Genomic DNA, 25731 nt, shown 5'->3' on the forward strand with positions numbered 1-25731 from the left:
CAAAATCTGGACCTCTACAAATCAGCCGGGCTAGACAATCTGGACCCTCTCTTTCTAAAATTATCCGCCGAAATTGTTGCAACCCCTATTACTAGCCTGTTCAACCTCTCTTTCCTCGTCTGAGATCCCCAAAGACTGGAAAGCTGCCGCGGTCATCCCCCTCTTCAAAGGGGGAGACACTCTAGACCCAAACTGCTACAGACCTATATCTATCCTACCCTGCCTTTCTAAGGTTTTCGAAAGCCAAGTTAACTAACAGATCACCGACCATTTCGAATCCCACCGTACCTTCTCCGCTATGCAATCTGGTTGCAGTCAGACAATACTGTGCAGCTGTATTCATTGACCTGGCCAAGGCTTTCGACTCTGTCAATCACCACATTCTAATCGGCAGACTCAACAAGCCTTGGTTTTTCAAATGACTGCCTCGCCTGGTTCACCAACTACTTCTCAGACAGAGTTCAGTGTGTCAAATAGGAGGGCCTGTTGTCCGGACCTCTGACCTATGGGGGTGCCACAGGGTTCAATCCTCGGGCTGACTCTTCTCTCTGTATACATCAATGATGTCGCTCTTGCTGCTGGTGAGTCTCTGATCCACCTCTACGCAGATGACACCATTCTGTATACTTCTGGCCCTTCTTTGGACACTGTGTTAACAACCCTCCAGATGAGCTTCAATGCCATACAATTCTCCTTCCGTGGCCTCCAACTGCTCTTAAATACAAGTAAAACTAAATGCATGCTCTTCAACCGATCGCTGCCCACACCTGCCCGCCCGTCCAGCATCACTACTCTGGACGGTTCTGACTTAGAATATGTGGACAACTACAAATACCTAGGTGTCTGGTTAGACTGTAAACTCTCCTTCCAGACTCACATTAAGCATCTCCAATCCAAAATTAAATCTAGAATCGGCTTCTTATTTCGCAACAAAGCATCCTTCACTCATGCTGCCAAACATACCCTCGTAAAACTGACCATCCTACCGATCCTTGACTTCGGCGATGTCATTTACAAAATAGCCTCCAACACTCTAGTCAGCAAATTGGATGCAGTCTACCACGGTGCCATCCGTTTTGTCACCAAAGCCCCATATACTACCCACCACTGCGACCTGTATGCTGTCGTTGGTTGGCCCTCGCTTCATATTCGTCGCCAAAACCACTGGCTCCAGGTCATCTATAAGTCTTTGCTAGGTAAAGCCCCGCCTTATCTCAGCTCACTGGTCACCATAGCAGCACCCACCTGTAGCACGCGCTCCAGCAGGTATATTTCACTGGTCACCCCCAAAGCCAATTCCTCCTTTGGCCACCTTTCCTTCCAGTTCTCTGCTGCCAATGACTGGAACTAACTGGAAAAATCACTGAAGCTGGAGACTCATATCTCCCTCACTAGCTTTAAGCACCAGCTGTCAGAGCAGCTCACAGATCACTGCACCTGTACATAGCCCATCTGTAAACAGCCCATCCAACTACCTCATCCCCATACTGTTATTTATTTTATTTATTTTGCTCCTTTGCACCCCAGTATCTCTACTTGCACACTCATCTTCTGCACATCTATCACTCCAGTGTTTAATTGCTATATTGTAATTAGTTCGCCACTATGGTCTATTTATTGCCTTACCTCCCTTATCCTACCTCATTTGCACACACTGTATATAGACTTTTTTTTCTATTGTGTTATTGACTTATTGACTTATTGTGTCGCACTGCTTTGCTTTATCTTGGCCAGGTCGCAGTTGTAAATGAGAACTTGTTCTCAACTACCCTGTCTGGTTAAATAAAGGTTAAATAAAAATTCAAAATACTGTTGAGGAATAGGACAGATAGATGAGGAACAGGATAGATAGATTAGGAATAGGACAGATAGATGAGGAACAGGATAGATAGATTAGGAATAGGACAGATAGATGAGGAATAAGACTCTGATAGATGAGGAATAGGACTCTGATAGATGAGGAATAGGACAGATAGACGAGGAATAGGACAGATAGACGAGGAATATGACTCTGAAAGATGAGGAATAGGACAGATAGATGAGGAATAGGAAGGGAAGAATTTGCATCTTGTGGTGTTAAGGAAAACCCCTAGATATGAGGTCCCCAGAAAGAAGGGACCTAGAGGAAAACCCCTAGATATGAGGTCCCCAGAAAGAAGGGACCTAGAAATGAGGTCCCCTGAAAGAAGGGACCTAGAGGAAAACCCCTAGATATGAAGTCCCCAGAAAGAAGGGACCTAGAGGAAAACCCCTAGATATGAGGTCCCCAGAAAGAAGAGCCCTAGACACAAGGGCACTAGAAATAAGGCCCTGGAAAGAAGAGCCCTAGACACAAGGGCGCTAGAAATAAGGCCCTGGAAATAATTTGAGACGTTCCTCAAGAAACCAATACAAGACATAAGATGATAATACTATCTTACTATAGCTTTATATTCAGAAAAGTTGGGTTAAATGCAGAAGGCACATTTCATTTGAAGGCATTCGGTTGACTAGGTATCCCCCTTTCCTTTCTCTATTACCTACTGTATGAAATCCCCTCTTGATTAGGAGCATACATATCATAGCTCTCACCACCCTCAACAAGTGCAACCTATAAAAAAACGTCCCCCGAACCGAGTGAAGTGGAGGACATTAGTCATTGTTTACAGGATTATTAAGTAAGTAAGGTCTTACCAGAGACAGTGACTTTAGCCGTCCGACTGACAATGGCACCTACTCCCTCTAGCGCTGCCAGACACTGGTAGGACCCCTCGTCAGGTCGGTGGTGTCGTGAGTGAACCACGTTCTGGACCACTAGAGAACCGTTAGGGAACTGCTGTCTCCTCTCGTCCACCACGGCGCTGAGCAACACTCCGTCCTTCTTCCAGACGATGACTGGAATACCTTGGTCTGACTGAGCCTCACAGTCCAGCTGGAGAACACCGCCCCGTAATATCACCGTGTCCTGGGGTTCCAGAACCAAGCTGAAGTCCACGAACACCTGGCCTGTCTGGGACGGGGATGACGATGAGGTCTCTGCACCTGGAGGAAGAGAGAGGTGGAGGAAGGAGTGGTTTAGTCTCAGAGCATAGGATCATTGATGAGTCGATTTTATTCAATACATAGTCCTATCCTCAATTAAAGTTGGTAACATACTGTAATCATAAAATACAAGGTGTTACGGCACCTAAAATAATACCACTACACCACTGGACCAAGTCCTACCGAAAACATTGCTCTATATATACATTTTGTAAGATTTATTTTATATTTTATAAACAATACCAAGCATACGCTTACAAACATGAACTACATCACAGCTACCCACTAGCACACACCCCCTTATCCAGCTACCCACTAGCACACACCCCCTTATCCAGCTACCCACTAGCACACACCCCCTTATCCAGCTACCCACTAGCACACACCCCCTTATCCAGCTACCCACTAGCACACACCCCCTTATCCAGCTACCCACTAGCACACACCCCCTTATCCAGCTACCCACTAGCACACACCCCCTTATCCAGCTACCCACTAGCACACACCCCCTTATCCAGCTACCCGCTAGCACACACCCCTTATCCAGCTACCCACTAGCACACACCCCTTATCCATCTACCCACGAGTACAAACCCCATATCCATTTACCAACTAGCACACACCCCCTTATCCAGCTACCCACTAGCACACACCCCTTATCCAGCTACCCACGAGTACAAACCCCCATATCCAGCTACCCACTAGCACACACCCCTTAAAGCTACCCACTAGCTCACACCCCTAATCCAGCTACACACTAGCACACACCCCCATCTCCATCTACCCACTAGCTCACACCCCCATATCCAGCTACCCACTAGCACACACCCCCTTATCCAGCTACCCACTAGCACACCCCATATCCAGCTACCCACTAGCACACACACCCTTATCCAGCTACCCACTAGCACACACCCCCATCTCCATCTACCCACTAGCTCACACCCCCATATCCAGCTACCCACTAGCACACACCCCTTATCCATCTACCCACTAGCACACACCCCTTATCCAGCTACCCACTAGCACACACCCCATCTCCAGCTACCCACTAGCACACACCCCCTTATCCAGCTACCCACTAGCACACACCCCTTATCCAGCTACCCACTAGCACACACCCCTTATTCAGCTACCCACTAGCACACACCCCCATATCCAGCTACCAACTAGCACACAACCCCTTATCCATCTACCCACTAGCACACACCCCCTTATCCAGCTACCCACTAGCTCACACCCCCAGCTCCAGCTACCCACTAGCACACACCCCCTTATCCAGCTACCCACTAGCTCACACCCCTTATCCATCTACCCACTAGCTCACACCCCCTTATCCAGCTACCCACTAGCTCACACCCCATCTCCAGCTACCCACTAGCACACCCCCCTTATCCAGCTACCCACTAGCTCACACCCCCTTATCCAGCTACCCACTAGCTCACACCCCCTTATCCAGCTACCCACTAGCTCACACCCCCTTATCCAGCTACCCACTAGCTCACACCCCCTTATCCAGCTACCCACTAGCACACACCCCCTTATCCAGCTACCCACTAGCTCACACCCCCTTATCCAGCTACCCACTAGCACACACCCCCTTATCCAGCTACCCACTAGCTCACACCCCCTTATCCATCTGCCCACTAGCTCACACCCCCTTATCCAGCTACCCACTAGCTCACACCCCCTTTATCCAGCTACCCACTAGCTCACACCCCCATCTCCAGCTACCCACTAGCACACACCCCCTTATCCAGCTACTCATTAGTACACACCCCCATATCCAGCTACCCACTAGCACACACCCCCATATCCAGCTACCCACTAGCACACACCCCCTTATCCATCTACCCACTAGCTCACACCCCCTTATCCAGCTACCCACTAGCACACACCCCCTTATCCATCTACCCACTAGCTCACACCCCCTTATCCATCTACCCACTAGCTCACACCCCCTTATCCATCTACCCACTAGCTCACACCCCCTTATCCAGCTACCCACTAGCTCACACCCCCTTATCCAGCTACCCACTAGCTCCACCCCATGTCCAGCGCCAGAATCACTTTAGCCTGAAACTGCACCATTTTGTTTCTCTCCGTAGCATAAGCACTTTTAATATTTCAATAATAAAACGCTGCATTTATATACTAATACAGAAGAGAGCTCAGAGTGCATCCTCTGAACCTTGTCTTCAAAGACATTGCTGCCCTGTCTTCACAGGCCCAGCCTTATCATATATCTACTACAATACTGCTACAGAATAGAGTACTGCAGTCATATCTACTACAATACTACTACAGAATAGAGTACTGCAGTCACATCTACTACAATACTACTACAGAATAGAGTACTGCAGTCATATCTACTACAATACTACTACAGAATAGAGTACTGCAGTCACATATACTACAATACTACTACAGAATAGAGTACTGCAGTCACATCTACTACAATACTACTACAGAATAGAGTACTGCAGTCATATCTACTATAATACTACTACAGAATAGAGTACTGCAGTCACATCTACTACAATACTACTACAGAATAGAGTACTGCAGTCATATCTACTATAATACTACTACAGACTATAGTACTGCAGTCATATCTACTATAATACTACTACAGAATAGAGTACTGCAGTCATATCTACTATAATACTACTACAGACTATACTACTGCAGTCATATCTACTATAATACTACTACAGACTATAGTACTGCAGTCATATCTACTATAATACTACTACAGAATAGAGTACTGCAGTCATATCTACTACAATACTACTACAGAATATAGTACTGCAGTCATATCTACTATAATACTACTACAGAATAGAGTACTGCAGTCTAGGGCTCAGCCTCATTTCTACTCAGACCCTAAGTTCATTAGCATGTCTGCCCTGTCCTCATAGGCCCGACCAATCTCGTGTTATCAGACATCTCCCAGAGTTAGTCTCCGCCCTCGAAGATTACTTTTAACTTCCCAGTCTGATTGTCCAATGAAACAATCGGTTCAAACTCATCAGAGATGTTGATGATAAAACAGTTTTGCTTTCGGGGCAAGGAGTAAGAGCTGTCCGTGTTCAATCATAAAACACACTACCAGTCCATCCATGTTACAATCAAAATATCACATTCCACGTTCATTGCCACAGGTCTACAGTACATTCCACTATTATATATGCCGTGCCCTTAGAACAACAACAACAACAAACAACTTAAAATGTTCCGTTTCACATGTGAATTGGTTGTTTTGCACGTTGAGTTTATATTTCACAGGTGAAAAGCATGTCACACGCTGTTTCACATGTAAGAACATCCGTGAAAATCTCACTTTCACATGTGGAATTGGAAGTTCACATTTGTAAAACATTAACATGTGAAAATTACATTTGCTGTTTCACATGTAAGAACATCCGTGAAAATCTCACTTTCACATGTGGAATTGGAAGTTCACATTTGTAAAACATTAACATGTGAAAATTACATTTGCTGTTTCACATGTAAGAACATCCGTGAAAATCTCACTTTCACATGTGGAATTGGAAGTTCACATGTAACTTCAAGTTTAAAGTTGTAATGTCACACACACAAGTACAGTGAAATGCCTACCTTAACTCAAAACCCAACAATGCAATAATTAATAACAATGTATTACTAGAAGAAAAAAAACACAAGAAATAAGAATAAGAAATATGAAATACACAATAAACAGGAAATATTTAAAAAGTCAGAGCCATTACCATATTAACAATGTACAGGGATACTGGAGTGATGGAGGTAGATATGTATAGGGGGAAGGGGACAGGGATACTGGAGTGATGGAGGTAGATATGTATAGGGGGAAGGGGACAGGGATACTGGAGTGATGGAGGTAGATATGTATAGGGGGAAGGAGACAGGGATACTGGAGTGATGGAGGTAGATATGTATAGGGGGAAGGAGACAGGGATACTGGAGTGATGGAGGTAGATATGTATAGGGGGAAGGGGACAGGGATACTGGAGTGATGGAGGTAGATATGTATAGGGGGAAGGAGACAGGGATACTGGAGTGATGGAGGTAGATATGTATAGGGGGAAGGAGACAGGGATACTGGAGTGATGGAGGTAGATATGTATAGGGGAAGGGGACAGGGATACTGGAGTGATGGAGGTAGATATGTATAGGGGAAGGGGACAGGGATACTGGAGTGATGGAGGTAGATATGTATAGGGGGACAGGGATACTGGAGTGATGGAGGTAGATATGTATATGGGGAAGGGAACTAGGCATCAGGATATACGATAAACAGAGTAGCAGCAGCTTGCATTTGTGTGTGTGAGTTTGCGTGTGTGTGTGTGTGTGTGTGTGTGTGTGTGTGTGTTGGAGTGACAGTGTGTGTGTGTGTGTGTGTGTGTGTGTGTGTGTGTGTGTGTGTGTGTGTGTGTGTGTGTGTGTGTGTGTGTGTGTGTGTGTGTGTGTTGGAGTGACAGTGTGTGTGAGTGTGTAGGGCCCTGTGAGGGTAGGGGTGAAATAGTGTTATTGTCCTCAGAAAAGGTAGGGTTAGGATGTTGCAGTAGCAATGTTTCCACATTCCACACAAATTCGGTAATGTCATGGTTTTGCATTGATGTATATGTACAGAGCCTTCGGAAAGTATTCAGACCCCTTGACTTTTTCCACACTTTGTTACGTAGCAGCCTTATTCTAAAATTTATTAAATACTTTTTTTTTTTTAATATTCAGCAATTTACACACAATACCCCAGAATGACATAGGGAAAATATGTTTTCAGAAATTGTTGCAAATGTATTAAATGTAAAAAAAAAAATATACAGAAATACCTTATTTACATAAGTATTCAGACCCTTTGATATGACTTTACAACACAAGTCAACATTACCTCACATGGGAATCCTTAAAGAGATGGGTGGGGTTAAGGCTTAAGAGGGTGTGAACGATGCTGAATGGGTGGAGACAAAGAAGAGCTCTCCAGTAGGTACCAAAACATTCAAAGGCCATTTTCTCAAAAGTGAGGCTCCAAGTTTATCAACTTTCCAAGCAGAATTACGTTCCCATTGTTCCTTATATACACTTTTGTAGATCTGAGTCTCTACTTTTATCCAATGTAAAAAAAAAACACAAATTCAAATTTTGCTACATAAGACCGAATCCAGGTAGTCGGTCACAATTGAGCTCAGGTGCATCCTGTTTCCATTGATCATCCTGGAGATGTTTCTACTTGAATGGAGTCCACCTGTGGTAAATTCAATTCATTGGACATGATTTGGAAAGGCACACACCTGTCTGTCTATATAAGGTCCCACAGTCGACAGTGTATGTCAGAGAGAAAACCCAAGCCATGAGGTCAAAGGAATTGTCCATAAAACTCCGAGACAGGATTGTGTCGATAAACAGATCAGGGGAAGGGTACCAAAACATTTCTGCAGCATTGAAGGTCCCCACAGTGGCCTGAGTTGGACACTGAGTTGGACAGTCCTCCCCTTCCTTCTCTGAAGAGCCTCCACTGGTTCCAACCTAACATTCATACATTATTTATTACCTCATCAGCTGTCAGAGCAGCTAACCGATCGCTGCAGCTGTACACAGCCCATCTGTAAATAGCCCATCCAACCAACTACCTACCTCATCCCCATATCTGTTTTTGTTTTTCTGCTCTTTTGCACACCAGTATTTCTACTTGAACATTCTCATCTGTACGTCTATCACTCCAGTGTTAATTGCTACATTGTAATTACTTCGCCACTGTTGGCCTATTTATTGCCTTACCTCCTTACTTCATTTGCACACACTGTACACAGATTTGTCTATTGTGTTATTGACTGTACGTTTGTTTATTCCATGTGTAACTCTGTGTTGTTGTTTTTGTCGCACTGCTTTGCTTTACCTTGGCCAGGTCGCAGTTGTAAATGAGAACTTGTTCTCAACTGTTCTCAACTGTTCTCAATGACACCCCCTTCCCTATGTATTGAACTACTTCTGATGAGGGTCCATGGGGCTCTGGTTTAAAGCAGTGCACTATAGAGAAGAGGACATTGTTCTGTCTCACTGTGCTGTGAACAGGGTTCCTTTATCACTTAGTACGACAGAAGACAAACAGCAGTTTATGTGGCTGCACACAAAATAGTTTCAGACAAACTTAGCAAGGATATAAAGTTTGGGACATTTTTTTATTTAATTTAATGAAACACTTCACATTAGACCTTTTTTTGTTGTTGTATTTTTGACCATTATTTAATGACGGCCTACCAGGGAACAGTGGGTTAACTGCCTTGTTCAGGGGCAGAAAGACAGATTTGTACCTTGTCAGCTCGGGGATTCGAACTTGCAACCTTTCGGTTACTAGTCCAACACTCTAACCACTAGGCTACGCTGCCACCCAGTACATTGTCATGTATTCAACAAAAGGTGGTGCCTGGTTGGTACCTTTCCCCAAACTCGCCACTATAGAGGACTAGTCTCTTCTTCTTCAAACAGACAGTCAGTGAAATAGTACAGACAGAACAAAGACCAAAGAAAGGGGTTTGGGGTGTGGTGGCTCACAGATAGAACAAAGAGGAAACGGGGAGATACAGAGACATGAAAACAGAAGAATAAGGAGAAAAGACAGATGGAGAAGGAAGGGGGAAGATGGAGAGAGAGGACTTTTTGATGGTCCGCCCCATGTCATCAGCAGAAAGACAGAGTACAATTGTAATTTTTTTTTTGTCTAAAACCCCATTTCCCTCTTTCCCTCTCTCCCAGTGACAAGGGAAGGGGGAGGGTTTGAAGAAGCCATGAACTGACAGATGAAAAGGAGGAGGAGGAAAGGGGAAGGGGCTGGGGGGTTAGACTGCACACCAAACAACCAGAGAGAAACCAGAGAGAAAGATAAAGAGAGAGAGATGAGAAGGGAATGCGCTGGGCTGGGGGGTTAGACTGCATACCAAACAACCAGAGATACCAGAGAGAAAGATACAGAGAGAGAGATGAGAAGGGAATGGGCTGGGCTGGGGGGTTAGACTGCATACCAAACAACCAGAGAGAAACCAGAGAGAAAGATAAAGAGAGAGAGATGAGAAGGGAATGGGCTGGGCTGGGGGGTTAGACTGCATACCAAACAACCAGAGAGATACCAGAGAGAAAGATAAAGAGAGAGAGATGAGAAGGGAATGGGCTGGGCTGGGGGGTTAGACTGCATACCAAACAACCAGAGAGAAACCAGAGAGAAAGATAAAGAGAGAGAGATGAGAAGGGAATGGGCTGGGCTGGGGGGTTAGACTGCATACCAAACAACCAGAGAGATACCAGAGAGAAAGATAAAGAGAGAGAGATGAGAAGGGAATGGGCTGGGCTGGGGGGTTAGACTGCATACCAAACAACCAGAGATACCAGAGAGAAAGATACAGAGAGAGAGATGAGAAGGGAATGGGCTGGGCTGGGGGGTTAGACTGCATACCAAACAACCAGAGATACCAGAGAGAAAGATAAAGAGAGAGAGATGAGAAGGGAATGGGCTGGGCTGGGGGGTTAGACTGCATACCAAACAACCAGAGAGAAACCAGAGAGAAAGATAAAGAGAGAGAGATGAGAAGGGAATGGGCTGGGCTGGGGGGTTAGACTGCATACCAAACAACCAGAGAGAAACCAGAGAGAAAGATAAAGAGAGAGAGATGAGAAGGGAATGGGCTGGGCTGGGGGGTTAGACTGCATACCAAACAACCAGAGAGATACCAGAGAGAAAGATAAAGAGAGAGAGATAAGAAAGGAATGGGCTGAGCTGGGGGGTTAGACTGCATACCAAACAACCAGAGAGAAACCAGAGAGACCAAACAACCAGAGAGATACCAGAGAGAATGATACACAGAGAGAGAGAGAGAGAGAGAGAGAGAGGGGATGAGAAAGAGAGGGAGACAGAGACAGAGAACGATACAGAGAGAGACAGAGAGAGAGAGACAGAGAGAGAGACAGAGAGAGAGACAGAGAGAGAGAGACAGAGAGAGAGACAGAGAGAGAGAGAGAGAGAGAGAGAGAGAGAGAGAGAGAGAGAGAGAGAGAGAGAGGGGATGAGAAAGAGAGGGAGACAGAGACAGAGAACGATACAGAGAGAGAGAGAGACAGAGAGAGAGAGACAGAGAGAGAGAGAGAGATACAGAGGAGAAGGGGAGAGGAGGAGAGGGGGATAGGAGTTAGGTTGCATCCCAAACGACAACACTCCAGACAGCCACATAAAAACAGCCTGTCAGTAAAAGATCTCCGTCAAACATGAGGAAATGAGCAGCTCAGCTCCTGAAACGGTGCCCATGCACTACAGCGTGACTGACTGTACCCAGACCAATATTATCAATGTGTCAGGCCGGATCGCTCCGCCTGCTCTTCCTCACACTGGAGGACAAAGCCTGGGAATCTGGGCTTGAGTCCCAAATGGTAACCCTTTCCCTATATAGTGCACTACTTTTGACCTGTCTGCTTTCGGATGCACCCCAGGTTACTGAGATTGATACAGGAAGGGGACAAATGCTGCCTTGGGGACTGACATTTACAGTACCATCTGATTCATTCAGACAGTGATCTGGGATGTACCAAGACTGACCGTGGTCCACTACAGCTATGATATCTACCAAGACTGACCGTGGCCCACTACAGCTGTGATATCTACCATGACTGACTGACCGTGGCCCAATACAGCTGTGATATCTACCATGACTGACCGTGGCCCACTACAGCTGTGATATCTACCATGACTGACCGTGGCCCAATACAGCTGTGATATCTACCAAGACTGACCGTGGCCCACTACAGCTGTGATATCTACCATGACTGACTGACCGTGGCCCAATACAGCTGTGATATCTACCATGACTGACCGTGGCCCACTACAGCTGTGATATCTACCATGACTGACCGTGGCCCAATACAGCTGTGATATCTACCAAGACTGACCGTGGCCCACTACAGCTGTGATATCTACCATGACTGACTGACCGTGGCCCACTACAGCTGTGATATCTACCATGACTGACCGTGGCCCACTACAGCTGTGATATCTACCATGACTGACCGTGGCCCAATACAGCTGTGATATCTACCAAGACTGACCGTGGCCCACTACAGCTGTGATATCTACCATGACTGACCGTGGCCCACTACAGCTGTGATATCTACCAAGACTGACCGTGGCCCACTACAGCTGTGATATCTACCATGACTGACCGTGGCCCAATACAGCTGTGATATCTACCATAACTGACTGACTGTGGCCCAATACAGCTGTGATATCTACCACGACTGACTGTGTGACGGTGCCCTGCCCAATATATTCACTGTGATAGGCTGGACCGTATAAATACAATGATAGGCTGGACCATAGAAATACAATGATAGACTGGACCATAGAAATATAATGATAGACTGGACCATAGAAATATAATGATAGACTGGACCATAGAAATAAAATGATAGACTGGAACATAGAAATACAATGATAAACTGGACCACATAAATATAATGATAGACTGGACCATAGAAATATAACTATAGACTGGACCATAGAAATACAATGATAGACTGACCCACATAAATATAATGATAGAATGGACCATAGAAATATAACGATAGACTGGACCATAGAAATACAATGATAGACTGACCCACATAAATATAATGATAGACTGGACCATATAAATATAATGATAGACTGGACCATAGCACTACAATGATAGACTGGACCATAGAAATACAATGAGAGACTGGACCGGAGAAATAGAATGATAGACTGGACCGTAGAAATAGAATGATAGACTGGACCGCTCCCTCTACTCCCTCTCTAGAGGGACAAAGCCTTGGAATCTGACCAAGGTTGTGTTCAATAGGTACATAATGGACCAAGGTTGTGTTCAATAGGTACAAAATGGACCAAGCGGTCCGAAAACAGAAAACGGGGAGGTAGCACTATGTGAACTTGTCCAATAAGAAAAGCTTGTTTTCCGTTGCAACACGTTTTGCTACGGTGTGCCCTAATGAACATGACTCAGGTCACTGTGAGGGTACAGAAATCAATGCCCTGGGGGGATTAATCAATTATGATTCATTTATTCAGACAGCCTCCTTTTATTTTAAGTATAAAAAAATGAGTTGCACACAGGGGACCACCGTTCGTTCCTACATTATAAACGGGGCAGCAGCGTAGCCTAGTGGTTAGAGTGTTGGGCTAGAAACCGAAAGGTTGTAAGCTCGAATCCCTGAGCTGACAAGGTAAAAATCAGTCGTTCTGCCCCTGAACAAGGCACTTAACCCACTGTTCCTAGGCTGTCATTGTTAATAAGAATTTGTTCTTAACTGAATTGCCTAGTTAAGTAAAGGTAAAACGAAGACCCCCGATTGTTCCTACATTATAAACAATGACCCCCGTTCATTCCTACATGACACCCGGTTGTTCATACATTATAAATGATGATACATCATTTGTAATTATTTATTTAACCTTTATTTAACCAGGCAAGTCAGTTAAGATCAAATTCTTATTTACAATGACGGCCTACCCAGGACAAACCCAGACGATGCTGGGCCAATTGTGCGCCGCCTTATGGGACTCCCAATCACGGCCGGTTGTGGTAACAGTACTTGAGGTAACAGTACTTGAGGTAACAGAACTTGAGGTAACAGAACTTGAGGTAACAGTACTTGAGGTAACAGAACTTGAGGTAACAGAACTTGAGTAATAACAAACATCCGTTGTCCTCCTTTTGTTGTGTCCCGTGTATATATATAATATATATATATGTACATCTTTTCTTCGCATATCTTTTTATATATTTTTTTCTAAAAACTCAACCTCAAAACCCTCTCCTGCAACCCGCCTCACCAATAAAAAAAAAAAAGTATTATTTACCTCAAATTTGAAATCCACAACAGAAGCTAGCCAGAGGTTAGCCAGAGGCTGGCCAGTTCACTGGCTAACGTTGGAGTTCAGCTAGCCACGGTTGGCGGTCATCAGCTATCCCTTAGCTCGAAAAGCTATCGCCAGTTTTGTACAGCGCGACTCAGACCAGAGCATACCGGACCTATTTTTCTCTCCATATCCCTGGATTTCTACCGCAGGCTCTGGACATTTACACCTGGATCTTGCAGCTAGCTAGCTGCTACCCGAGTGACTATTTGGCTAACGTCGGTCCCGGAGCTAACATCAATTATTCCGGAGCTAGCCAGCTGAAGAGTTCCATCAGCCACTTCTGGGCTACAATCACCTATCCGGACCCGTTTTACTGCCAATGCGGAGCCCCATCGGGACTTCACGACTGGACTACCAATGTTATCTGCCCGAGGGAGTTATCCAACTGGCCCCTCCGTCGCGACGTAACCTGAACACCCATCTGCGGCCCGCTAATCATTAGCTGTCTTATCGGCTGCTATCTGAATAGGTCTATCGGACTATTTTCTTGGGCCACCATAACTATAACTATTTTGCCAATTGGACTGGTCCCCCCTACCACACGGAACCCCACTAACCTACAGACGGAAACGCACGAGGTGGATAAAAACAGACCTCCATCTTCTGCCAGCTTGCTACCTATGGCCCTGCTAGCTGTCTGAATCTCACTTATACATTTATGATCACTCGGCTAAGCATGCCTCTCCTTAATGTCAATATGCCTTGTCCATTGCTCTTCTGGTTAGTGTTTATTGGTTTATTTCACTGTAGAGCCTCTAGCCCTGCTCATTATACCTTATCCAACCTTTCAGTTCCACCACCCACACATGCTATGATATCTTCTGGTTTCAATTATGTTTCTAGAGACAATATCTCTCTCATCATCACTCAATGCCTAGGTTTACCTCCACTGTACTCACATCCTACCATACCTTTGTCTGTACATTATACCTTGAAGCTATTTTATCGCCCCCAGAAACCTGCTCCTTTTACTCTCTATTCCGGATGTCATAAACGACCAATTCTCATAGCTTTTAGCCATACCCTTATCCTACTCCTCCTCTGTTCCTCTGGTGATGTAAAGGTGAATCCAGGCCCTGCAGTGCCTGGCTCCACTCCTACTCCCCAGGCGCTCTCTTTTGATGGCTTTTGTAACCGTAATAGCCTTGGTTTCATGCATGTTAACCTGTTAGGGCTAGAGGGCAGCATTTGCACGTCTGGATAAAAAAAATGTACCCGATTTAATCTGGTTACTAATCCTACCCAGTAACTAGAATATGCATATACTTATTATATATGGATAGAAAACACTCTAAAGTTTCTAAAACTGTTTGAATGGTGTCTGTGAGTATAACAGAACTCATTTGGCAGGCAAAACCCTGAGACATTTTCTGACAGGAAGTGGATACCTGATGTGTTGTATTACCTTTAAACCTATCCCATTGAAAAACACAGGGGCTGAGGAATATTTTGGCACTTCCTATTGCTTCCACTAGATGTCACCAGCCTTTACAAAGTGTTTTGAGTCTTCTGGAGGGAGATCTGACCGAACAAGAGCCATGGAACGATGATGTCCCATTAGACACCTGGCGCGCGAGTTCATGTTGGGTACCCTCGTTCCAATACGTTATAAAAGAGTATGCATTCGTCCACCTTGAATATTATTCATGTTCTGGTTAAAAAAGGCCCTAATGATTTATGCTATACAACGTTTGACATGTTTGAACGAACGTAAATATATTTTTTCCCCTCGTTCATGACGAGAAGTCCGGCTGGCTTAGATCATGTGCTAACAAGACGGAGATTTTTGGACATAAATGATGAGCTTTTTTGAACAAAACTACATTCGTTATGGACCTGTGATACCTGGAAGTGACATCTGATGAAGAGAATCAAAGGTAATGGATTATTTACATAGTATTTTCGATTTTAGATCTCCCCAACATGACGTCTAGTCTGTATCGCAACGCGTATTTTTCTGGGCGCAGTGCTCAGATTATTGCAAAGTGTGATTTCCCAGTAAGGTTATTTTTAAATCTGGCAAGTTGATTGCGTTCAAGAGATGTAAATCTATAATTCTTTAAATGACAATATAATATTTTACCAATGTTTTCTAATTTTAATTATTTAATTTGTGACGCTGACTTGACTGCCGGTTATTGGAGGGAAACGATTTCCTCAACATCAATGCCATAGTAAAACGCTGTTTTTGGATATAAATATGAACTTGATAGAACTAAAAATGCATGCATTGTCTAACATAATGTCCTAGGAGTGTCATCTGATGGAGATTGTAAAAGGTTAGTGCATCATTTTAGCTGGTTTTATGGTTTTGGTGACCCTGTCTTTGAATTGACAAAACATTACACACAACTCTTGTAAATGTACTGTCCTAACATACTCTAAATTTATGCTTTCGCCGTAAAACCTTTTTGAAATCGTAAAACGTGGTTAGATTAAGGAGATGTTTATCTTTCAAAGGGTGTAAAATAGTTGTATGTTTGAAAAATTTGAATTTTGACATTTATTTGGATTCAAATTTGCCGCTCTTGAAATGCACCTGCTGTTGATGGAGTGCACCACGGGTGGCACGCTAGCGTCCCACCTAGCCCATAGAGGTTAACATTAGAAGCCTCCTCCCTAAGTTTGTTTTATTCACTGCTTTAGCACACTCTGCCAACCCGGATGTCCTAGCCATGTCTGAATCCTGGCTTAGGAAGTCCACCAAAAACTCTGAAATCTTCAACCCTAACTACAACATTTTCAGACAAGATAGACGCCCAAAGTGTTGCAATCTACTGCAGAGATAGCCTGCAGAGTTCTGTCCTACTATCCAGGTCTGTACCCAAACAATTTGAACTACTACTTCTACTTTTAAAAATCCATCTCTCTAAAAACAAGTCTCTCACCGTTGCCGCCTGCTATAGACCACCCTCGGCCCCTAGTTCTGCTCTAGACACCATATGTGAACTGATTGGCCCCCATCTATCTTCAGAGCTCGTGCTGCTAGGTGACCTAAACTGGGATATGCTTAACACCCCAGCCATCCTACAATCTAAGCTTGATGCCCTCAATCTCACACAAATTATCAATGAACCTACCAGGTACCACCCCAAAGCCGTAAACACGGGCGCCCTCATAGATATCATCCTAACCAACTTGCCCTCTAAATACACCTCTGCTGTTTTCAACCAAGATCTCAGCGATCACTGCCTCACTGCCTGCATCCGTAAAGGGTCAGCGGTCAAACGACCTCCACTCATCACTGTCAAACGCTCCCTGAAACATTTCAGTGAGCAAGCCTTTCTAATCGACCTGGCCCGGGTATCCTGGAAGGATATTGACCTCAACCCGTCAGTAGAGGATGCCTGTTTTTTTTTTTTGAATGCCTTCCTCACCATCTTAAATAAGCATGCCCCATTCAATAAATTTAGAACCAGGAACAGATATAGCCCTTGGTTCTCTCCAGACCTGACTGCCCTTAACCAACACAAAAACATCCTGTGGCGTTCTGCATTAGCATCGAACAGCCCCCGTGATATGCAACTTTTCAGGGAAGTTAGAAACCAATATACACAGGCAGTTTGAAAAGCCAAGGCTAGATTTTTAAGCAGAAATTTGCTTCCTGCAACACAAACACTGTAAAGTCCATGCAGAATAAGAACACCTCCTCCCAGCTGCCCACTGCACTGAGGATAGGAAACTCTGTCACCTCTGATAAATCCACTATAATTGAGAATTTCAATAAGCATTTTTCTATGGCTGGCCATGCTTTCCACCTGGCTACCCCTACCGCGGTCAACAGCACTGCACCCCCCACAGCAACTCGCCCAAGCCTTCCCCATTTCTCCTTCTCCCAAATCCAGTCAGCTGATGTTCTGAAAGAGCTGCAAAATCTGGACCCTACAAATCAGCCGGGCTAGACAATCTGGACCCTTTCTTTCTAAAATTATCTGCCGAAATTGTTGCAACCCCTATTACTAGCCTGTTCAACCTCTCTTTTGTGTTGTCTGAGATTCCAAAAGATTGGAAAGCAGCTGCTGTCATCCCCCTCTTCAAAGGAGGGGACACTCTTGACCCAAACTGCTACAGACCTATATCTATCCTACCCTGCCTTTCTAAGGTCTTCGAAAGCCAAGTCAACAAACAGATTACCGACCATTTTGAATTCCACCGAACCTTCTCCACTATGCAATCTGGTTTCAGAGCTGGTCATGGGTGCACCTCAGCCACGCTCAAGGTCCTAAACGATATCGTAACCGCCATCGATAAGAAACAATACTGTGCTGCCGTATTCATTGACCTGGCCAAGGCTTTCGACATCTGTCAATCACCACATCCTCATCGGCAGATTCAATAGCCTTGGTTTCTCAAATAATTGCCTTTCATGGTTCACCAACTACTTCTCTGATAGGGTTCAATGTGTCAAATCGGATGGGCTGTTGTCCGGGCCTCTGGTAGTCTCTATGGGGGTGCCACAGGGTTCAATTCTTGGGCCAACTCTTTTCTCTGTATACGTCAATGATGTCGCTCTTGCTGCTGGTGAGTCTCTGATCCACCTCCACGCAGATGACACCATTCGGTATACTTCTGGCCCTTCTTTGGACACTGTGTTAACCTGTTATGGCTAGGGGGCAGTATTTTCACAGCCGGATAAAAAACGTACCCGATTTAATCTGATTATTACTCCTGCCCAGAAACTAGAATATGCATATAATTATTAGCTTTGGATAGAAAACACTCCAAAGTTTCTAAAACTGTTTGAATGGTGTCTGTGAGTATAACAGAACTCATTTGGCAGGCAAAAACCTGAGAAGATTCCATGCAGGAAGTGCCCTGTCTGACAATTTCTTGCCCTTCTTGATTATCTCTATCCATTACAGAGGATCTCTGCTGTTACGTGACACTTCCTACGGCTCCCATGGGCTCTCAGAAGGCGGCAAAAAGCTGAATCGTGGCTTTGCAGGCTCTGGCTGAAAAAAAGTAGCGCGTTTGGGTAGTGGCTGGTTACAGTACTGTGAGACTCAGGCTCGTGCCCGCGTCGACCCATGCTTTGTTTTCTTTCGTCTGTTTACCTAAACGCAGATTCCCGGTCGGAATATTATCGCTTTTTTTACGAGAAAAATGGCATAAAAATTGATTTTAAACAGCGGTTGACATGCTTCGAAGTACGGTAATGGAATATTTAGAAATCTTTTGTCACGAATTGCGCCATGCTCGTGACCCTTATTTACACTTCGGATAGTGTCTTGAACGCACGAACAAAACGCCGCTATTTGGATATAACGATGGATTATTTTGAACCACACCAACATTTGTTATTTAAGTAGCAGTCCTGGGAGTGCATTCTGACGAAGAACACCAAAGGTAATCAAACTTTTGTAATAGTAAATCGGAGTTTGGTCAGGGCTAAACTTGGTCGGTGTCTAAATGGCTAGCCCTGTGATGGCTGGGCTATCTACTGAGAATATTGCAAAATGTGCTTTCACCGAAAAGCTATTTTAAAATCGGACATATCGAGTGCATAGAGGAGTTCTGTATCTATAATTCTTAAAATAATTGTTATGTTTTTTGTGAACGTTTATCGTGAGTAATTTAGTAAATTCACCGGATGTTTGCGGTGGGTAAGCTAGTTCTGAACATCACATGCTAATGTAAAAAAGCTGTTTTTTTATATAAATATGAACTTGATTGAACAAAACATGCATGCATTGTATAACATAATGTCCTAGGGTTGTCATCTGATGAAGATCATCAAAGGTTAGTGCTGCATTTAGCTGTGGTTTTGTTTTTTGTGACATTATATGCTAGCTTGAAAAATGGGTGTCTGATTATTTCTGGCTGGGTACTCTGCTGACATAATCTAATGTTTTGCTTTAGCTGTAAAGCCTTTTTGAAATCGGACAGTGTGGTTAGATTAACCTCTTCTTATCTTAAATGCTGCGAAATACGCTCACATGCCCAAACAATGATAGGACCGAATTACTAATTCCGGCGTTCCGCTAAGCGAACACACTGCTCCAATATCAATAATAAGAGCTTTATCTAACCACACTGTCCGATTTCAAAAAGGCTTTACAGCGAAAGCAAAACATTAGATTATGTCAGCAGAGTACCAAGCCAGAAATAATCAGACACCCATTTTTCAAGCTAGCATATAATGTCACAAAAACCCAGAAGACAGCTAAATGCAGCACTAACCTTTGATGATCTTCATCAGATGACACACCTAGGACATTATGTTATACAATACATGCATGTTTTGTTCAATCAAGTTCATATTTATATCAAAAAACAGCTTTTTACATTAGCATGTGACGTTCAGAACTAGCATACCCCCCGCAAACTTCCGGGGAATTTGCTAACAATTTACTAAATTACTGACGATAAAAGTTCACAAAAAGCATAACAATTATTCTAAGAATTATAGATACAGAACTCCTCTATGCACTCGATATGTTCGATTTTAAAATAGCTTTTTGGTGAAAGCACATTTTGCAATATTCTAAGTATATAGCCCAGCCATCACGGGCTAGCTATTTAGACACCCGGCAAGTTTAGCACTCACCAATATCAGATTTACTATTATAAAAGTTTGATTACCTTTTGTTGTCTTCGTCAGAATGCACTCCCAGAACTGCTACTTCAATAACAAATGTTGGTTTGGTCCAAAATAATCCATCGTTATATCCGAATAGCGGCGTTTTGTTCGTGCATCCCAGACACTATCCGAAATGGTAAATCAGGGTCGTGCGCATGGCGCAATTCGTGACAAAAAAAATCTAAATATTCCATTACCGTACTTCGAAAGGCATGTCAACCGCTGTTTAAAATCCATTTTTATTACATTTTTCTCGTAAAAAAAGCGATAATATTCCGACCGGGAATGTCCATTTAGCTAAACAGAGGAAAGAAAACAAAGCTTTCGGTCGACGCGGGCACGAGCCTGAGTCTCACAGTACTGTAACCAGCCACTACCCAAACGCGCTACTTTGTTTCAGCCAGAGCCTGCAAAGCCACGATTCAGCGTTTTGCCACCTTCTGAGAGCCTATGGTAGCCGTAGGAAGTGTCACGGGACAGCTAAGATCCTCACTCTTCAATAAACAGAGACAAGAAGAACGACACCTTGTCAGACAGGCCACTTCCTGCATGAAATCTTCTCAGGTTTTTGCCTGCCATATGAGTTCTGTTATACTCACAGACACCATTCAAACAGTTTTAGAAACTTTAGGGTGTTTTCTATCCAAAGCCAATAATTATATGCATATTCTAGTTACTGGGCAGGAGTAGTAACCAGATTAAATCGGGTACGTTTTTTATCCAGCCGTGAAAATACTGCCCCCTAGCCATAACAGGTTAACGAAAGTCTTGTCTTTAAAATGCTGTAAAATAGTCATATGTTTGAAAAATTGAAGTTTTCGGATTTTAGAGGAGTTTGTATATCGCGCCACGCCCATCATGGAGCAGGTGTTCCGCTAGCGGAACGTCTAGATGTAAGAGGTTAACAACCCTCCAGATGAGCTTCAATGCCATACAATTCTCCTTCCGTGGCCTCCAACTGCTCTTAAATACAAGTAAAACTAAATGCATGCTCTTCAACCGATCGCTGCCTGCACCTGCCTGCCCGTCCAGCATCACTACTCTGGGCGGTTCTGACTTAAAATATGTGGACAACTACAAATACCTACGTGTCTGGCTAGACTGTAAGCTCTCCTTCCAGACTCACATCAAACATTTCCAATCCAAAGTTAAATCTAGAATTTGCTTCCTATTTTGTAACAAAGCATCCTTCACTCATGCTGCCAAACATACCCTTGTAAAACTGACCATACTACCGATCCTCGACTTCGGCGATGTCATTTACAAAATAGCCTCCAATACCCTACTCAATAAACTGGATGCAGTCTATCACAGTGCCATCCGTTTTGTCACCAAAGCCCCATATACTACCCACCACTGCGACCTGTACGCTCTCGTTGGCTGGCCCTTGCTTCATACTCGTCACCAAACCCACTGGCTCCAGGTCATCTACAAGACCCTGCTAGGTAAAGTCCCCCCTTATCTCCGCTCACTGGTCACCATAGCAGCACCCACCTGTAGCACGCGCTCCAGCATGTATATCTCTCTGGTCACCCCCAAAGCCAATTCCTCCTTTGGAAGTCTCTCCTTCCAGTTCTCTGCTGCCAATGACTGGAACGAACTACAAAAATCTCTGAAACTGGAAACACTTATCTCCCTCACTAGCTTTAAGCACCAGCTGTCAGAGCAGCTCACAGATCACTGCACCTGTATATAGCCCATCTATAATTTAGCCCATACAACTACCTCTTCCCCTACTGTATTCATTTATTGATTTATTTTGCTCATTTGCACCCCATTATTTCTATTTCTACTTTGCACTTTCTTCCACTGCAAATCTACCATTCCAGTGTTTTTGTAACGTGGGTCGTATAAAGGGGACCAAGGTGCGGCGTGTGAAGTGCTCATATTTCCTTTAATAAATAAACTTAAAACAGAAAACAACAAAACGACCAAACAGTTCCGTCAGGTACTACAGACAAAACGGAAAACAACTACCCACAAAAACCCAGGAAGAAAAACCCCTACTTAAATATGATCTCCAATCAGAGGCAACGAGGGCCAGCTGCCTCCAATTTGAGATCAACCCCCCCCCAAAAAAAACATAGAAATAGAAAACCTAGAACACACACCTAGAAATAGAAAACATAGAAAAACACAAAAACACCCCCTGCCTGTCACGCCCTGACCTACTCTACTATAGAAAAAGACATCTTACTAGGGTCAGGACGTGACAGTTTTACTTGCTATATTGTATTTACTTTGCCACCATGGCCTTTTTTTTGCCTTTACCTCCCTTATCTCACCTCATTTGCTCACATTGTATATAGACTTATTTTTCTACTGTATTATTGACTGTATGTTTGTTTTACTCCATGTGTAACTGTGTTGTTGTTGTTTGTGTCGAACTGCTTTGCTTTATCTTGGCCAGGTCGCAGTTGCAAATGAGAACTTGTTCTCAACTTGCCTACCAGGTTAAATAAAGGTGACATAAAAAAGATAAAAATAAAAGGTAGAAGTAATTGAGGTAACAGAACTTGAATTGTACAGTAATTGAGGTAACAAAAAAATGCACTGGGTCCAAATGGCACTGTGTAGGCAAGATAAAATGAGGTAAAAATACCTTCCTTCCTTCTGGTTATAAATATTCAGAGTTCAAGAAAACAACACATGTTAGTGATCTGTTCTTCACACCAGAAACCCAACATAATTAAACATGTATAAAAACCTGGAACAAACAGTGTGTATATGGGAATCACATTGAACCTACAGTACATGCTGTGCTTACCAAAAACTTTATGAAACCATATGGTCTAGAACAGCGATCATCAACTAGATTTAGCCGTCGGTGGATTTTTTTTCTTTAACGGATGTTGAGAGGACTGTAACATAATAACAAATAATTTGTAAACTGGAAATTGACCAGCGAGAACAGATATAATATTTGACTAAAACATAATAATTTCAAACCTTGCTTACATTTTTATACGATCACATATACATTTCTATTACGCATGGGAATACTTTGAAACTGATTTCCAAAATAATGTCTCTTAGAGTTGCCTTCCTGGTGTTTTTACAATCTTTTATTTTTGTTCTGGGGGACAAATAAAAGTACCAGTCTAGAATTACGTTATTTAATATTATGACTACTTTGGTCTAAGTCTAGCTCGTAGTTTATCCCTGTCAATGATTCAAACCTGGGATCAAGTACTATTTCAAAATATTTTCAAATTCTTTAGTTGTGCCTTGATGAACCTTGTCTGGTACAATGAAATCACAAATATAAACCTGTCCATCTAGGATCTTGTCTGGTACAATGGAATCATAAACTCAAACCCTGTCTATCTGGCACTTCAGGCAGACTATGGCAAAAATAAAAATCTCAAATACAATTTGAACCCAGGTCTGAAAAGTTCCTGTCTGACCCTGGCTCTGTCCTCTATCTAGTCTGTTCTGCATCTCAAATGGCACCCTTTCCCCTATTCACTGAACTGCACTACGTTTGACTTCTCTTTGTGGCTGTGTAGAAGTGAGATATGATCTGTGTGCTGATATCTGTTCATTACAGTCCAGTCCCATCCCATCTGGCCATGGGTAAACCTCTAGCCACTCATATCGATCCTCCTTCACCACCTTCAGTTTGCCCTTCCCTCACTTCTGACATTATCTTGACAACTTCATATCCTACCCGAGCTCCTGTACTCTCTCATCTGACCCAACATCACAGACTCTTTCTCAATCTCTTTTCTTTCTTTATATATCTCTCTCTCTGTCTCTCGCTCTCTCTCTCCAACCCAACATCACAGAGACTCTTTCTCAATGTGTTTTTCTTCTCTATATATCTCTCTCTGTCTCTCTCTCTGTCTCTCTCTCTCTGTCTCTCTCTCTGTCTCTGTCTCTCTCTCTCTCTGTCTGTCTCTCTCCAACCCAACATCACAGAGAGAAAAATACTCTCCTCTAGATCATTGTCTGTAACTCTGTCTATGATGTCTCTCTGACTGTAACTCTCTCACCTCGCCATCATTCACCTCTCTCTCTCTCTCTCGCTCTCTCTCTATTCATCTATCCCTCTCTCTCTCTCTCTCTCTCTCTCCGTTCTTTGTTCCTAAGTCATATCTTCAGCATATCTTCTACATATTTACTGATGGTACTTTCCTTTCTGGTTACATCTCCTGTCTCCTTGATCCACTGGTCACTGGCTACTGTCACCCGTCTGCTGTCACCGTCACCCATCTACCGTCTGCTGTCACCGTCTACCGTCACCGTCTGCTGTCACTGTCTACCGTCACCGTCTACCGTCACCGTCTACCGTCACCGTCTACCGTCTGCTGTCACCGTCTACCGTCACCGTCTACCGTCACCGTCTACCGTCTACCGTCACCGTCTACCGTCTACCGTCTACCGTCACCGTCTACGTCACCGTCACCGTCTACCGTCACCGTCTACCGTCTACCGTCACCGTCTACCATCTACCGTCTACCGTCACTGTCTACCGTCACCGTCACCGTCTACCGTCACCGTCTACCGTCTACCGTCTACCGTCACCGTCTACCGTCTACTGTCACTGTCTACCGTCTACCGTCACCGTCTACCGTCTACCGTCACCGTCTACCGTCTACCGTCTACCGTCACCGTCTACCGTCTACCGTCACCGTCTACCGTCACCGTCTGCTGTCACTGTCTATCGTCACTGTCTACCGTCACCGTCTACCGTCTACCGTCACTGTCTACCGTCACCATCTACCGTCTACCGTCACCGTCTACCGTCTACCGTCACCGTCTACCGTCTACCGTCACTGTCTACCGTCACCGTCTACCGTCACCGTCTACCGTCTACCGTCACCGTCTGCCGTCACCGTCTACCGTCACCGTCTACCGTCTACCGTCACCGTCTACCGTCACCGTCTACCGTCACCGTCTGCCGTCACCGTCTACCGTCACCGTCTACCGTCACCGTCTACCGTCACCGTCTACCGTCACCGTCTACCGTCTACCGTCTACCGTCACCGTCACCGTCTACCGTCTACCGTCTACCGTCTACCGTCACCGTCTACCGTCACCGTCACCGTCTACCGTCACCGTCTACCGTCTACCGTCACCGTCTACCGTCTACCGTCTACCGTCACCGTCTACCGTCTACCGTCACCGTCACCGTCTACCGTCACCGTCACCGTCACCGTCTACTGTCACTGTCTACTGTCTACTG

At 44.3% G+C, this 25731-nt stretch overlaps 1 protein-coding gene across 6 annotated transcripts in view; it reads right to left on the reverse strand.

The window, feature by feature from the left end:
- Positions 1–25731, reverse strand: part of LOC106568544 (netrin receptor DCC) — a 597715-nt gene that overhangs the window by 424000 nt on the left and 147984 nt on the right. For all 6 annotated transcript variants that reach the window (XM_045692661.1, XM_045692664.1, XM_045692659.1 and 3 more), the window contains exon 2: positions 2674–3021. In XM_045692661.1, the coding sequence (XP_045548617.1) occupies positions 2674–3021 (348 nt within the window). The remainder of the gene's footprint in view (positions 1–2673; positions 3022–25731) is intronic.

This window comes from Salmo salar, chromosome ssa13 (assembly GCF_905237065.1).
Source record: "Salmo salar chromosome ssa13, Ssal_v3.1, whole genome shotgun sequence".
NCBI lineage: Eukaryota > Metazoa > Chordata > Actinopteri > Salmoniformes > Salmonidae > Salmo > Salmo salar.